This window comes from Labeo rohita, chromosome 7 (assembly GCF_022985175.1).
Source record: "Labeo rohita strain BAU-BD-2019 chromosome 7, IGBB_LRoh.1.0, whole genome shotgun sequence".
NCBI classification, from domain to species: domain Eukaryota; kingdom Metazoa; phylum Chordata; class Actinopteri; order Cypriniformes; family Cyprinidae; genus Labeo; species Labeo rohita.
Genome location: NC_066875.1, coordinates 5,552,551 through 5,568,263, shown reverse-complemented (window position 1 = coordinate 5,568,263; position 15,713 = coordinate 5,552,551). Strand labels below are relative to the sequence as shown.

The window sequence follows — 15,713 nt, the reverse complement described above, 5'->3', positions numbered from 1 at the left end:
TGATTTATATTTACAATTTAGTTTTAACCCAAATGATGCATGTACTGAGCAAACATCAATAAAGATCTCGCAACAGAAGTGCTCTCTCTCTCTCTACCAATAAGTAAGTTGTGCATTGGTTTACTCACTTGTGTCTGACATATCAGACCAAACTACAAAGTTTCCAGTGATGTCTATGAGAAAGGAATATTCACTCGACAAGCTCGCAGATGTGTGCAGTCATGCGCTCAATCCGCTCTGTGTGCTTTGCTTATCAGCATGCGTACATCAGCTTTACAGGCATTAATACTGAATGTTTAACATTATATTAAATGCAGACATATACTTCGTAGACATCTTTAATCTCTAATAACTTGTCAGATGCTGTGTGGTATTGACATTTGGTATCGGGGTATTTTAATGAGTACGTGTACGAGTACAGGAGCTCAGTATTGGTGCATCCCTATTTATAACTCACAATTGTGAGTTTATCCACAAGTTTCCTACGCCCCATGAGGCCTTGCATCAAAAGTGGGAGTGTCTGCCGGCTTGAAGTAAACAAGCGGAACGTTACACTCATTCATTCAACAGTTGACAGTAGTGAGGAAGCCTTGTGAAACACAAAAATTTTCGGTAAAAGATTCAAATCTTTGCGAGTGTCGAAAAAAAACAGCACAATCTGGTGGCTAGTAAAAACTCAAGCAGCCAAAAACTCTGTCAGACGAAACATTCACCACACATTCCACAGGTTGACTCATGTTACATACAAAAATGTAAGTCTAACAGTGCGTGTGTTTGTTTGTTGAATTTCTGTCTGTGATGAATTCATTTACCCTGTGCCATAAAATGCTAGTACGAACATCTATATGATATAATAGAAGAATAATGTACACATTAAGTGCATACGGAAAATATTTAATTTTCCTGAAACAATTTGTATTTTTCATATTACTTGTATGACTGGGTATTTAAAAATATAAATGAATAAGTAAGATCTGGGGGTTCGAACTGACACACAAAGTTAATCTTGATTTCTACGTTAACAACACAACCCTTGAATCTAGGCTTCATTTGGCACACCCCTTAACACAAGCTCAGATGCCTCTGCTCAAAATGTCAAATCACTAGTTAACAGTCATTCAAGTTTTAGGAATCCAAACTTGCTAACGATGTGGGAGCACAGCCTCGAACAGCACATGCTGTCCCTGAGTACCATAACGACATCTCTCATTAAGGTCTGCAACTTTACAAAGTTAAAAATGATCAGAAAAACACCTAGCCTCTCACTAATTAGCACACAAAATACCATTGGTATACTACTACTGCCGCCTCACCGGAAGTTGTACCCATGTTCTTTTTTACAGTAGCGCCCCTCGGAAATGTGGATAACCTGCAATTGCGAGTTTATATCATGCAAATCTGACTTTAACTCACAATTGTGAGTTTATATCTCGCAACTCTGGCTTTATAACTTGCAATTGCAAGTTTATACTACGCAATTCTGACTTAAACTCACAACTGTGAGTATATCACACAATTCTGAGTTAATAACTTGAAACTGCAAGAATATATCTCACAATTCTAAAAAAAAAATCTGAATTGTGTGAGAAATGGTTGCAATAACCTTTTTTTAATCAGTGTTGGAAGTGGGCTTCCATACAAAGGTGTACAGTAAAAAAAAAAAAAAAAAAAAAAAAAAAAAAAAAAAAAAAAGAAAGAGGCACTGTCACTCATTTTGCATGTTCATAGATCAGTCCATATAAGGGAAGCAGAAAGTTGAGAGCGTGTTGAGATGAATCAAATAAGTAAAGCACAGACCAATTTTGAGTTCGTCATGGGAGAGTGCACTTTTGCTTCCATTGCAAAATTACTACTAGACTTAATGCAGCACCAATTTTAGAAAAAGAGGTTGTGTCTAATTCAACGGCAGAACAGAACAGCCAACATCACTTAGGGCACTTTTACACATAGTAAAACTGACAGAAGATGTGTCTTTACCTGCAGGAAAGGGTCACTGATGCCAGACACATCGTGCTCAGGGGAGTAGCCTGACATGATCAGGTTCTTCAGGATTCGTACAAGTTGTGGAACCAGCTAGAAAAAAACCAGTGGGAGAAGAAAGAAAAGACTATCAGCAAGGTTACAGCAGGGTTATGGAGATTTCAAAACAGGACAGCACAAAAAAAAAGGGTCAGTAAGTGTCAATACACGCAAGGCACCCTGAGTTGATCATCTTCCAATAGATTGGTTTCACTATACTTTAAGACATGGAAATCATGTCAGTGTTTACTGTAATTGTTTGGCTATGTGTATTAACACAATCCTTATTAATTTGTCAAATGCATCCATTTTCATGTGCCCCCACTATAATGTACATATTGGAAAAACCACAACCCAATAGTGACCGTATGAAAGAGAAATTAATCTAAAGGTAAACGCAGGACAAGTGAAAAATGTATATGATGTCTACGTAATCCTGAATAAAAACAAAAGAAAACACTTAAAATGACAACAATTGCAAAATAAACAGTATATCAAAACCAAAAATTGGACTACATCTACAGTGACCATGATGATGAGACTTTTGTTTTGTTTTGTTTTTTTTTAAGCATGCACCAGCTATGAAACCAGAATGTCCTCTTACCTTCTCATTCTAACACAATGCAGGAATTGTAACGAAGACAAATGACAGAAAAAATATGAAGTAGATGTTAGGGGGGAACTGGAAAAAAGAGTCACTTTCAGAGAAGAGCTTAACATAATGCTACGGTTATGAGCATGAGAGGTGGGCGTGCTGGCACAGTAGATCAGGCTGGGGGTGGGAAGAGTAGAAGCAGATAAATATACAGACAGGAAGGACCCGTATTCATCTCCCAGTGAGATAAACACACCTGCAGCTAAATCCAGGACAAGCATCCAGATTTCAGTAAGGACTACAGTCTCATTTCAGTAGTCATGTCAACGCTATCAGCAACAGATAAGAGTGTTTTTGTCTCAGAGTGGCTGATGTGGTGCATAAACACAGTTTTAGAGGTGACTGCTGAAGGTCAAGGCATGAATGCTTGCTACGTACCTTCCTGAAGTGAGAGAGCATGTCGGGACTTCGCTCACACATTTCAGTGAGGAGGACAACAGAGGTGTGGAGAACTCCTGCAGAAAACACAGAACAATACAATGATTTCCTTATCAGATTTCATTATATAACCTGTGAGCACGTTTGTTTACATTAGGAAAAAGAACAAACCAATATTCTCCTGTTGTTCCTGAACATGAAGACAGACTTAAATATGAACAAATTAAAAAAAGCTTAAGGTTTTTTGGGTAACAGAAAATGATACATTTGAGACGTCACCAGCATTCATCTTAAATCAAACGTTCAAGTTCACATTTTTCATTTAACATGCATTAATTTTTCCAATATGTTAAGGGATATACCATAAAAATGTAACTGTTTGTCCATTTTTTATGAAAATAAAATGAGACCTATGGGAAAGGTTTCAAAGTGCAGCTCTCACCATGATTTTTCTCGCTGAGCAGGTTTTTTGTTGCTGGCAGGAACATCTCCATCAGCTCCGGGACTTTGCGGATGACGTGAACCGCACACAGTGCTGCCTGAGGGCGAAGAGCTCATGTCAAAACCATTCACACATTCAGAGTGCGACGTCCAACTGGACATGAAGTCCACATTCAGCTGTGAGGGGGTGTGAAATACCTTTTTCCTCAGATAGGAGTTTGACGTTTTGAGGAGTTTCTCCACTTCGCCAGCTAAGTCACGGCACATTTCGGATGAGCCCATGCAGCCCAGGGTGCACAAGGCCAGTCCCTGCACATACTGTGTACTGTGGTTCAAGTCACTGCAGAGAGAACATTAGATGTAGAGGATACACAGAAATGTATAGCATCATTTAAGACAATGGTTTTTTCAGGGTTCGTACAGATACTGTAAAAGGAACTTCCAGAACTTACAAGGACTTTCAAGCACTATTTTTTGAATTTTCAAGGACTTCAATCAGAGATCTCACTTATTGAACAATGTCGTCTTTCAAATGTTGAAAAAAGATAAACAAAAATATACTAGTATACAAACAAAATGACAAAAATAAAGTGAAAAGTATGCAAAGTATTACTACTAAAGTACTACAAAGTATACTACATTTCTACTATAGTAAAACCAAGGTTAACTTTCTTAATAGATTTGTATGTGTGTATACTTTTTCTTTGTTTTTATAACTGTACTATAATTCTTTGATATTTTCTACTGTTTAGAGCGAAAAATTATTCACCATACGTGCTCCGGAGTCCTGAAGTGAATCAAATGGTTCGAGAACCCGCACTGAAGTCCCAGTTTTGAATCAATGCTCCAAAGTTCCAATTGGAATAATGATTTGCGAACCATCATTTCAGATCAGGACTCGAAGCGCAAGTCGCAAATCATTTGACTTAGATCAGAAATTCCAAGTCGTGTATCGCGAATCATCTGTTCTGAAGAATTCAGTTTGCAAAATGATTCAAGAACCCGTCCTGATATCAATCAAATGATTTGTGACATGCAAGTTCTGATCCAAATCAAATGATTTGCAATACACGATTTAAAGCCCCAATCTGAAACAAATGATTCGTGAACCTGATTGCGTTTGCCAGAGCAACATGAGACCAAACAAAGATGAAACAAAGGCAGTTTTAAGCAGCAGTTCCATAAAAAGATTGCTAAGCTTTGATTCGCAAACCATCATTTCAGATCAGGACTCAAAGCGTCGCTCATGAATCATGTGACTTCAAATAGAGTTTCGCGAATCATTTGATTTGAATAATTCAATTTGCGAAATGATTCATGAACCTGTTCTGATCTAAATTAAATGATTTGAAGTCAAGATCTAAGCCAAATGATTCACAAACCTGCTCAGACCTTTAAACCAGAGCAGTTCCAGCATAAATGACTTAATTCATTTGGCTCATCTGATCCTCTTTTTGTATCTTCAGCCACGTTTACTTGACATTGTCAGTACTACTACTGGCTTAGCCCGCTAGTTTTATGACATTAACTAAACTAAGCAAAAAAAGTATGTTTTTTTGATTTGGGTGAATTTTGGTTGAAAAGATAGAAAAGATAGGCAATCTAGTTAGAACTGACAGCATCTAAGTAACCAAAGACATTAATTTTCAATGAGAGTTGGTAAATACATGCTCTACTGTTTGAACTACAGAAATGTTGCATGGTACTAGCAACACCAAGGTCATGGGTTTAAGTCCCAGGGAATGCACAAACTGATCAAATACATACATCGAATGCAATGTAAGTTGCTTTGGATAAAAGGCATCTGCCAAAATGCAAAAAACATTGTTTGTTCTGATAACAATACGTTTTGTGCAATTAATTATTGGTTGCTGAGAGCATGAAACTAACAAATTTAGGCAACAGACAACAAAATTTTCTTTTTCAGCCTTAAAGTAAAATATGAGTGCACAAGAAAAATCAGTTGAGATAATAACAGTAACGTGTGTGAAAATGTGCAGTACGATGTTTGAGAGATACTAAATGGAACAAAGAAAGAAATGCAATTTAAAATGCCATCACACTCAGGAAGCAGCTCCCAATCCTCCTGCACTTCACACTCTCCACTTACAACAGTCACATTTAACTCCCACCAATCACACAGCCAGATGTGATTCAAAAGAGTGTTGAGACAAGATGAGATCCTCGGCTCACTCACTTCTTGATGCAGTTTGTCATTAATAGATGGACGTCCTGCCTCTCGTCTAGGAGCAGCATGGCTCCCAGGTATCCTATCCGTTTGTCTGTGAATTTCTGTGATGCAATCAGTTTCAGACACTCCAGCTGAAAATGAGATTTTGCCCATCAGTAAAATTCTGTTTACAGTGGGCACTTCTTGTAGCCCTTTTAAAGATTTTGAACAAATTCTAAAATACTGTTTTCTTACCTGGCCGAAGTGTGCCGGGTAGCCCAACATGTGCATATAAAGCAGCTTAGCCACATTTCTACAGCGGTATGTGTTGTCCTCTTCTCTAAAAGATGACCTAATGGCAGCACACTCTTTCTGGATCATCTCTCGCTCCTCTGCCTGGGTTCGAGCCGTCCGGATTGTCCGGATCAGCTCCCGCAGTCTGATCGGAGCTGGCATCCTCTGTAATGAAAGCACAGTGTCAGTCTGTGGAGCGTCACAGCAGCAGCAATATATCTGCCACGAAGACAAATGATGATTTATACAATGCTTGCGTTTGCCAGAGCAACATGAGATCAAACAAAGACAAAACAAAGGCAGTTTTAAGCAGTAGCCCCATGAAAAGATTGCTAAGCGAATTTCAGAGCAGCACTGGAGATTAATTTCATGTGTTCATGTCCCAAGACGCTGAAAACACTGTGATATTGGCGATACTATATATTGCCCAGCCCCAGTATATTTTATATCTTATGTAATTATTTATTTATTTATTTATGTATAGTTATAGTATAGTAGTATAGTGTAGTAGTAGTAGTTTAGTAGTAGTAGTAGCAGCAAAAACAGTACAATTTTGACATATTTTTACTAATAACTGTTTTCTACTTGAATATTTTTTAAATGTAATTTATTCCTGTGATTTCAAAACTGAATTTTTAGCATCATTACTCCAGTCACATGATCCTTCAGAAATCATTCTAATATTCTGATTTGCTGCTAAAAACTAATTTATTATTATTATTATTATTATTATTATTATTATTATTATTATGTTGAAAATAGATGAGTAGAATTTTTTCAGGTTGCTTTGATAAATAAAAAGTTCAGAAGAACAGCATTTATCTAAAATAGACTGGTAGTGCATATGTTTAAGATGCCAAAAAAAATTCAATGCTTTATAGTTTTCACACTATCTTTAAATTCTTTTTTTAAGCACCACCTCTACATCCATATCCTTTTAGACCAATTTTTATTGTGTTGCATCTCAGACTCAAACTCACCACAAGTGCTTTGTTTTTAAAACTCAAGTTAACATAGGGATGGGACGATAAATCGTTGCAATGCGAATCGAGAAATGATTCAGCATCGATTCAAGATTTTCCGAACACATCGCGATTTTTTCTCAAATCGATTCTGAGTTTAGTTTAGAACAGCAGATGGCACTGCTTGCTTTAGAAACAGCCGTGCTCTGCTCATTTCCAAGTCCTTACACGCACTTGAGCCTAAAATAATCATTTATACAATTTGAAAAGGTTGAAGCGAATTACAAGGGTGTTCACAGTGGGCTGTGTTTACAATAATCTTGCGTCATAAAAACATTCTGAGCCGAGGTGAAATTACATGACTCAGCCGAAGGCACAAGTTCTCTTCAGCACTCTACTTCATGAGCATTTGAGTGTGCGGATAAAAACTAGATTAGAGCGCCATCTGCTGCTAAAATCTAAGCTCAGAATCGATTCCAAAGAGAATGGCGATGCATTCGGAAGATCTCAGAATCGATCCACGAATCGATTTATTGTCCCATCCCTAAGTTAACATAGCACAAGTTTAAAAACACATCAATAGTTCTTTGGGTTCAGTTTCTTTCGTTTCAGCTGATCTTCTGTAAACAACCCCTAAGAAATGTATCCAAATGGGGTCAGATGAATCTGAAACCAGCCTAATTATACAGGCTATGTTTAAGGCCAATTAGTTGACTAGACAATCAAGCAAAACACTAGCTGATTTTGTAGTTTTGTACACCTTCACCCTGCATTCCAAAAAAAAAAAAAAAAAAAAAAAAAAAAGAGAAAATGAAATCTTTTTAGATATCAGGCTTAATAAATACTTCCGCTTATATAACGCATACTTTTCTCATGATATTAACTAATAAATTAGCTTTAACGGCCTTCAACAGCAACTGGTTGTCAAGTCTAAATGAAGCGTTGCCATACTAATGATGTAAATAGGGAAATCGCTCCTGCTCTGCAAGACGAATTAAGCACGACACCCCAGAGCTCTCTCTTGATCAGTCATTCTGCAGAGCTCCATGAATCCCGAAGGACGCAGAGCATCTCATAATTGACTAGAACATGTGGCGATCTTTTCCATGGGGACAGTCAGTCTGGAAAAGGCAGACATCAGAATATGGCCATAATCAACTCCATCAGCCAATGTGACAAGCAGGTGGAATCACCTGTGAAATTCCATTCCTTCAACAGAATCAGGTTTCAATCCACTGGAGGCTGATTAAAAATTAAAAGTGGGTGCATACAAAGTGGTAAGATTACATGACTGCCCACTTCTACAACGTTCAAGATGAATCCAGGTTTAACACAAACATCTGGACCAAACATAAAAGGGCACTTCACAACTGGAGGTTATGCGATAAAGTTTCAGAATACTAAAGGTAATTTGATTATCCTTTGCTTAACAAAAATCATATCAGACATCTAATCTAAAGAGAAACCCAATAAACCTATATTAGCATCCCAAATGAAGGCAAAGAACAATGCAGAAAATGTATATAAGGGTAAAGAGAGCACAGAAAGTAAAGGTCACACTAACACCTGCCACATAGGAGAAAACCGACCTTCAGCTCATAAACACTGAGAATTAGAGGGATATTAGCATGGAGGGAGTGAAATGGGGCTGCTAATAGAAAGAGAAGGCTCATCTATCAAAAAACCTCTCTGGATTATTGTAGGAAGGTGTCGTAGGATGTGCGGGGACAGCTTTGTGGCAAAAAGAGCAGTTAAATATATGATCGCAGAGCATATAAACAGACTGAACAGGAAATGAGTCATCCAGCAGGCTGAGGTTGAATGGACATGGCATTAAAGTTCAAACATTACACTACTTTCACCCCACACAACGCAGTGATGGAGTGTACGGATGGTGTGAGGTCACCTTGTAATTATACGTAAGTTGCAAAAGCAAGTAATCAGTGGCACTGGAAAGACGAAGCACTACAAGTGGTTTACGGCTCTGAGAACGCACATTAATCACACCAGGAGATCCATCTCACACACACACACATACATACATACATACAGAGCCAAGATGCAACACCAAGTTAATATTCCTCCCTTCCTCCATGCAGAGATGAGAGCTGCTTTTGGCTCTCCATCACAGAGGAGCCCCGCACTTTAAATCTGTTAGCATGCAGCACCTAATTAAGCTGCTCGAACCAGAAAGGAACTACAGTAATTACTTGCTAAACAAAGACATTCTCAGCATCTCCCTGCAGAACAACAAAAGTTACGGTCGCAAATGGACGGAGAGCGCAAAGAAGAGCGTTTAACGACAAATATGCAATGTCACTGTCCAATTAAGCATGAAGTGATTAAAGCAAAGTGTTATTCCAAGGAATAAAACAAGTAGTGGTCTTTATATTAAGCTCATAGGGTTGTATGTAGGCAAATTGTATAATATCCAGGGTACACAATTCTAGTAACTGTACAGTTAATTCTCATATTGTATTTTCAGAAAGTTTTGGAATATTTGTCCTCTCGCCAAATTTGTCACTATCAAAACAGCAATATATAATTTAATAAGAAGGGTTATACTGACCTATCTTCCTTGTAAATATATTTTTTCTACTTTATTAAAAAGTTTTTAGAGATAAATCCATAACAATTACAATTTTAACAATACTTCAAGTGTGATTTATGAGATTTGTTGTATTTGGAATCCAAATTTTCTTTGTAAAAGGCAAAAAGCTGAACATACGGATTTTAAAGTTAAAGATTCATTAGTTTGAATACACACTAAACCAAACACTATCATAACATCTTAGTTGGTAATTCAATATACTTTAGTTTTGACAAAACATCCCATGTTTCGGCAGTGACCACATCACATTACAGAATTTTAACCCACATACTAAAACACTAATAAAACATACTACAATATTAAAAATTTGCATAACTGCACTAAAATTGTTTATTTCCCCCAAAGAATTATGTGTTCCCTTTTGTCAGTAGCGAAACAATGATGAGATGTTTCAGTTGTGACTACATACCTCAAAGTTAAACAGATTTTTCATGCTTTTGAACACATTTACCTCAAAATGATGGGGCCTATCTACTCACCTTGTAGCTATGAAAGAAAGGGACACATAAATATTTCCTGATCATATATGTAGGGGTTTTAATTTTTTATTTTTTTTTATTTTTTTTTTTCTTTTTTTTTTAAAAGAATCAAAAAGATACTTCTTTAAAAACAACAATGGAATTAAAATGCAAAAATTATTTTAATATTTTCATAAGCTAAAATTTAGTTAGGGTTCGGGACAGCCACCTCCCAACTGAAAGTACCCAATAGATGACGATTTTATATATGTTAAGCTTACTGATATTTTAAATATTATTGTGGGTTTCAATAGATAATAGAAGGATCTTAGTAAACATCTAAGATTTGAATACTTAAATGCTTTTTAAATGTGTTTTTTTTTTTTTGATTGTGGGACAGCAGTTTGCACCAATTCTGCAGAATGGCCCGTATAGATTCTTTTCCCACTTTAAACACCTGTCTTCAATAGTTAATTCCGAATGGCATCTTCTATGTGAAAAAAGAACTTTCAAAAAATACAAATATTTAATTTTGTCTCTCAATTAATAAGGGGTCATAAAAAAGCATACATATTAACTATAAAAATTAGACACTCTATAAAATCATTAGACACTAGGACACAAGAGATGTCAATGTCATTTGATATTTGAACTTTTACCATTTACTAAAAGAAATATTACACTTAAAACAAGCAGAAATTGGTAAAATTGTGTAAACTTGCAAAGCAAATAAAATCAAAAAGTTTCAGAACATATTTTTTTTGGACACAGACAAAAAGACACAATCAGACCAGCGTCTCGGCTATCACATTTTTTTTCCCCTTCAGTAAGCTCCAGCAATAAGTAACTAGCCTCTTGTATTGTGTCAGATGCCTTCACACAGTTCTTGGTCTTCTGCCAGTTTGATGAAAGCCAAGTCTTCTTTCTTTGAGGCAGGGATACTTCATTTCTAAGTGCCTCTTCAGCTTACTTGGCACTATGTTAGCATTAGCAAACCTCTCTATGCAGATGACATGCAGGCTAAGGGCAATTAGCAGCCCTGACTTAACTTAAGCTGCAAACAAGACCTATAACTTCTTGCTGGGGGGAGATCATTGCACAGGCAGTCTGCATATTCTTCACAGAATCCAAATAATGAAATGATTTTAACGCCAATTAAATACAATTAGAGTCAAAAAGGAAAGCAAAAATTATAGACCAATTACTGGTTCATCATCTGCTTAGACACAAGTGTCAAAAAGATGTCGTTAGGCATGACATGCAGCAGATGTTACTATACCATTGACTGAGAGCTGCATTTACCATTTAAAAACTAGACCAGAACTACCCATTTTATAACACATGTAGTGATTTGACACAGTCAAGCAATACTTCACCCAAAAACAAAAGACCCATATAGATGTGGAGCATAAAAGATGATACTTTGGAAAACATCTAATCTACTCAATGGGTCCAAACCCTTATTCAAAATATCTTCTTCTATTTCTCATTAATAAGGCAAACAGGCTTGAAAGAACATGAGAGTGAGCAAATGACAGCATTTTTTAATTTTGGATGCACTAACATTTTAAAGCAATTTTGTAGATTGATACTGCCGTATTACAGAGTTCAAAAACCCTACTGCTATATACGCTTAACAGCACATAAAGACATATTGCTCCTGGTGGACTTCCCTGGTAATTACTGCTGCTTTGGATAATAAGCGTACTGTAAAGCTAAAACAAACCATTCAAAGGTGGGACTCTTATCAAAATATGCCTGCCTGGCATTGCAGAAATATGATAGATTAACTTTGAATTGGCTGCATTTTTCTCCCACAAGCTCCATTCTCCCCTGTATGTAGTTTGCACAGCATAGAGAAGATTAAAGTTAGGCCTACATCAGGATATGATGCTGTTTAGACGGCTCAATTAAGGGAACAAGTGCGAGACAAGAAAGTGCTTCCTATTCCCGGTACGGCTCCTGCCACTGAACTACTCTCCTTGGTTTTAAAATCTAATGGCAGTCTGCGTTCAAGACAGACAAACACAAGATGGGTTTTCCACATTGAAAACATACATAAGCAGATCATAAGCTTCATGACAGCTTGTGATTCAGCATCCAATATTGTGACATCAGTACAGCCATAACTGTTAAAGATCAATGAATGAGGAACTACGACATTAAGAAAGCATGACTACACACACCTAGCCATAGAATTACACAAGGCTGCATGATCCTCCTTGACAGTGAAAGGAAGCATGCCTTTCAACTACAATGCAGGACTGCTCGTCATACACACGCTCTTCCACTTATAGCTTACTGCTTGGAAGACAGAAGAGGTACAATAGAGGGATTAAGGTGACCTTAGGTGGGGTAGCTTCATAGTTTAAGAGAAGAATGGTTTCTCCAAGATCAGCTTTACGTGTCCATACCTTCAATTCTTGGATAATAAGAGCATTGTTGCACTGTGGGTCTCCTGCCAAAGGCATATAGCTGCAAACATGGGGAGACTCTGGTAAACAGGTGATGTAAGGAGATCTGTTGCAGTGGGAAAGCTATTCTGCTTAGAATAGACAGTTTAACAATTTGCTGATACAATCTGACTCTACAGTTGAATCTATTTAGACACAGGAATAAACCATAACCACAAAAGCAGCTGTAGTACAATAATATTTGACCAGATGTCCTAACCTGGGACAGTAACATGATAATCCAATCCAATCACTAAAGGTGTATGTAAATATGAACAAATATTGTGCCAGGTTATGATAATGGAAACAAACAATTTCTCTTAATAATTTAAAGTGTGAGCCCGAGAGAGCTGCATTCAGGTAACGAGAGAAAATATCTCAATCTCTGTGTCGACACATAGCGAGGATTTCTCGCACACCTGCCTCCAGAGAGTCACGTCTGATCACATGGAAGCTGTGCTTAGCAACTGGGAGAAAAGCAAAAAAAAAAAGGACACAACCCCCTTAAGGAGATGATCTGATTCTGAAGTTTTACTGAACAGTCAAACTAAAACTAAACAAAAACAGGCTTGCCAAATCAAGGCTATTTGTTTTAAATATTCATTAGTTATTAGAAATAACTAAAACTTCTTACTCTACTGGTTACAGTAATGACTAATCTTGTAGGTATTAGTAAATCTGAATGTTTACTAGTAGTGATGCACATTTTTTTTATTTTATTTTATTTTACCAAAACTGAAATTAAAGTCTTCATTTAGCAGAAAACTAAAAGTTTTGGTATTTAAATTTGGAGAAGTGAACGCTGTATGATGTTCTCAGGTAATAAACCAGTCACCTAACGATATTTCAATCAAACAAATTTTACATATTGCTACTGTAGCATCCTTTTTTTTTTTTTACTAGTAGCATCTATACTAGTAAAATACTGAACTTGGCACACTGTGCCAGTAATTAGGTGTACAGAAGATGTAGATAAAGATTGAGTAAAGACAGAGTGGAACAAAATTTGAAAAACAGGTGCAAGGAACTGTTAAAATGACTTGCCTCACAGTGTCCATTATTCACCTGTCAACTTTATAACTGCAAATGTACATCATATAGTGGGACGTTTAAGAGTATCAACTCACAGACACAATATAGTAAGGAAGTCTTGCTATAAAGAAATAATTCACGACCAATGTATGATAAAGAAATGAGCTGCGTTCATCAGAAGATCTACTAGAGCTGTCATGGTTACGCTCTGCATTTAAAGACTTTTTATAATATCTGACTAATAAACCTACGCCTTGATTGGCCTCATTTATTTAATAACATGCTGTCAATAGTGACAAAACTTCCTGTTGTTATGGACATTGCCATCTTTGATTCCGTCAGTACAGTTATTGAGTTTAGAACACCGTTGTTCATTCAAATACAGATATTCAAGCGGCTACTTTAATCTGCTGAATGAACAAACATTTTAAAACTCGCACCTGTAAGCAAATGTTGCTGTCAGGGCCAAATAGTGACTGTGAACTCATGGGTATTGCTGAGAGATGCCTTCTTGACACTTTTAATGTTGGTGGTTTTCTATAACCAGTATTTTTTATTAGAAAATGTTTGAATAAACCACTGAAAGATTCCTGGCAGACATTACAGTTATTTACTGACAAATTAGCCAAAGAATTAACAGACCAATCAGAAAATTATCTATATATTAACTGTAAACAACTGTTAGACGAATCAACTAATTGGGGGGGAAAAAACAATTCAGAAAAGATTGTTAAATGAAACTAATAAAATAATTCATTAACAGAAAAAAAAACACTTTTGGAGAGAACAAAGAATGCAAATTTAAGCCAGGAATCATGCAAACTGCTGCAGGGACTGTGGGAGGACACGTTTACAGACGGTCACTTCCTATATTTCTGTAACCTTACTCCACAATCACAAGGAAGAGATGCCAACACGCCATTCATTTGTCCACCACAAACCAACGGGTGGTAAAGACATGACAAACAGACAACATTAATATACAGAGTACTATGTGGAGAAGAATGATTTAACATCTCTCTTGAACCCACCTGGTGACTAAAACACACAAGTGACATCATACGTAACGCACTCCTCGCACTTACCACTACTAAGTTTCCTCAGAAAACACCCTGACTGTTCATTCTGTAACATTAAGAGAGATTGTGGAAGGTTTTGATGTTTCTGGACCCATCCCCTTGCGTTACAACGTCAAGCCATTAGTGCTAAGCTAAATGATAAACAGTGAGATGATGGAACATTAAGCCGTGGTACAACACAGGTTCATTTCAGTTCACTTCACGAGTATTAATACTCGTTTCTAAGCCCTTTAAATTGCAATGAGTACCTCTGTTATTCCTCCGTAATGTCGGTGAATGAAGTGCTGCGTGTGTCCGTTGCTAACTGACTGGAGTCTAGTCAGGCCTCAAATTGAGCGTCGATCTGAGGGAGGATTAAACATACACCTCTACTTTAAACCCACTGAAACGTTCATAAACTACAGTCTAACTGGAATTTCACGCCGTCCGTGGAAGTACAACGCGAGTGATAGTTTAGCGAGCGGCGACCGTTAGCGCCCCAGCTTATGACAGCGTCCCGGCGCGAGAGGCTCGCGAGCTGCCTTTAGCATTAGCCTGTGCGCTCCACTTCCTATGCAGACCAGAGTCAACCCAAGCAAACGCGAATAAATCCGCGCGGCTTGACAGCTCCGAGCTCAACAAGCGTAAATGACGTCGTTTAGGCGTTTAAAATAAGCTCTCACTCACCAGCCGTTATGATACCAGAAAACAAGTGCAATCTTCTCAATCGACGGAAGGAGGAACGGACCAGACATTCAAAATGGCGGCGCTCCCAGCCTCAGCACTTCTACCGCAGGCGGAAGGTTACATTGACTGATGTTCCGAACTTCAAATGCGGATGTAAGAAGGTGCGACCTGCTCTGGTAGTAAATGATGCTGTGAGTTAGAGTTTATGAGTATTGTCAACGTTTATAACCGTGTTCAAGCATTGAAATAGAATACGAATTAAGAAATTATGTCAAATGATTTGCATCGACGTGGTTTGTTATAAAGTGATATAGCAAGGGGTCTGTCCACCTCACTGTATAAATCCCAAGCTGTGTTCACCGGGAAACCCGTGATACTGTGCAAGGTTTTACTCGTATTGTGTCCGTGGAGTATAGTTGTATTTTAACGCTAGGCTACGTGTCATTTCGGCGGATGACTTGCCCAAAGAGCCGTGCTGCGGTCCGCACCTCACCT

General features: G+C 37.5%; 1 protein-coding gene across 3 annotated transcripts in view; it reads right to left on the bottom strand.

Annotated features, from left to right (window-relative positions):
* Positions 1–15,699, bottom strand: part of ap1g1 (adaptor related protein complex 1 subunit gamma 1) — a 33,280-nt gene extending 17,581 nt beyond the window's left edge. Inside the window, exons 1-7 of one of the 3 annotated variants that reach the window (XM_051114386.1) lie at positions 15,681–15,699; positions 5,919–6,122; positions 5,691–5,815; positions 3,692–3,833; positions 3,495–3,591; positions 3,053–3,129; positions 1,978–2,073 (exon numbers count right to left, since the gene is read on the bottom strand). In XM_051114386.1, coding sequence (XP_050970343.1) covers positions 1,978–2,073; positions 3,053–3,129; positions 3,495–3,591; positions 3,692–3,833; positions 5,691–5,815; positions 5,919–6,119 — 738 coding nt within the window. In that variant the 5' untranslated portion in view covers positions 6,120–6,122; positions 15,681–15,699. Of the gene's footprint in view, positions 1–1,977; positions 2,074–3,052; positions 3,130–3,494; positions 3,592–3,691; positions 3,834–5,690; positions 5,816–5,918; positions 6,123–14,800; positions 15,160–15,218; positions 15,357–15,680 lie in introns of those variants that run through there. The other 2 variants (XM_051114384.1, XM_051114385.1) reach the window with 2 other exon arrangements.
* Between the last annotated feature and the right edge of the window lie 14 nt (positions 15,700–15,713).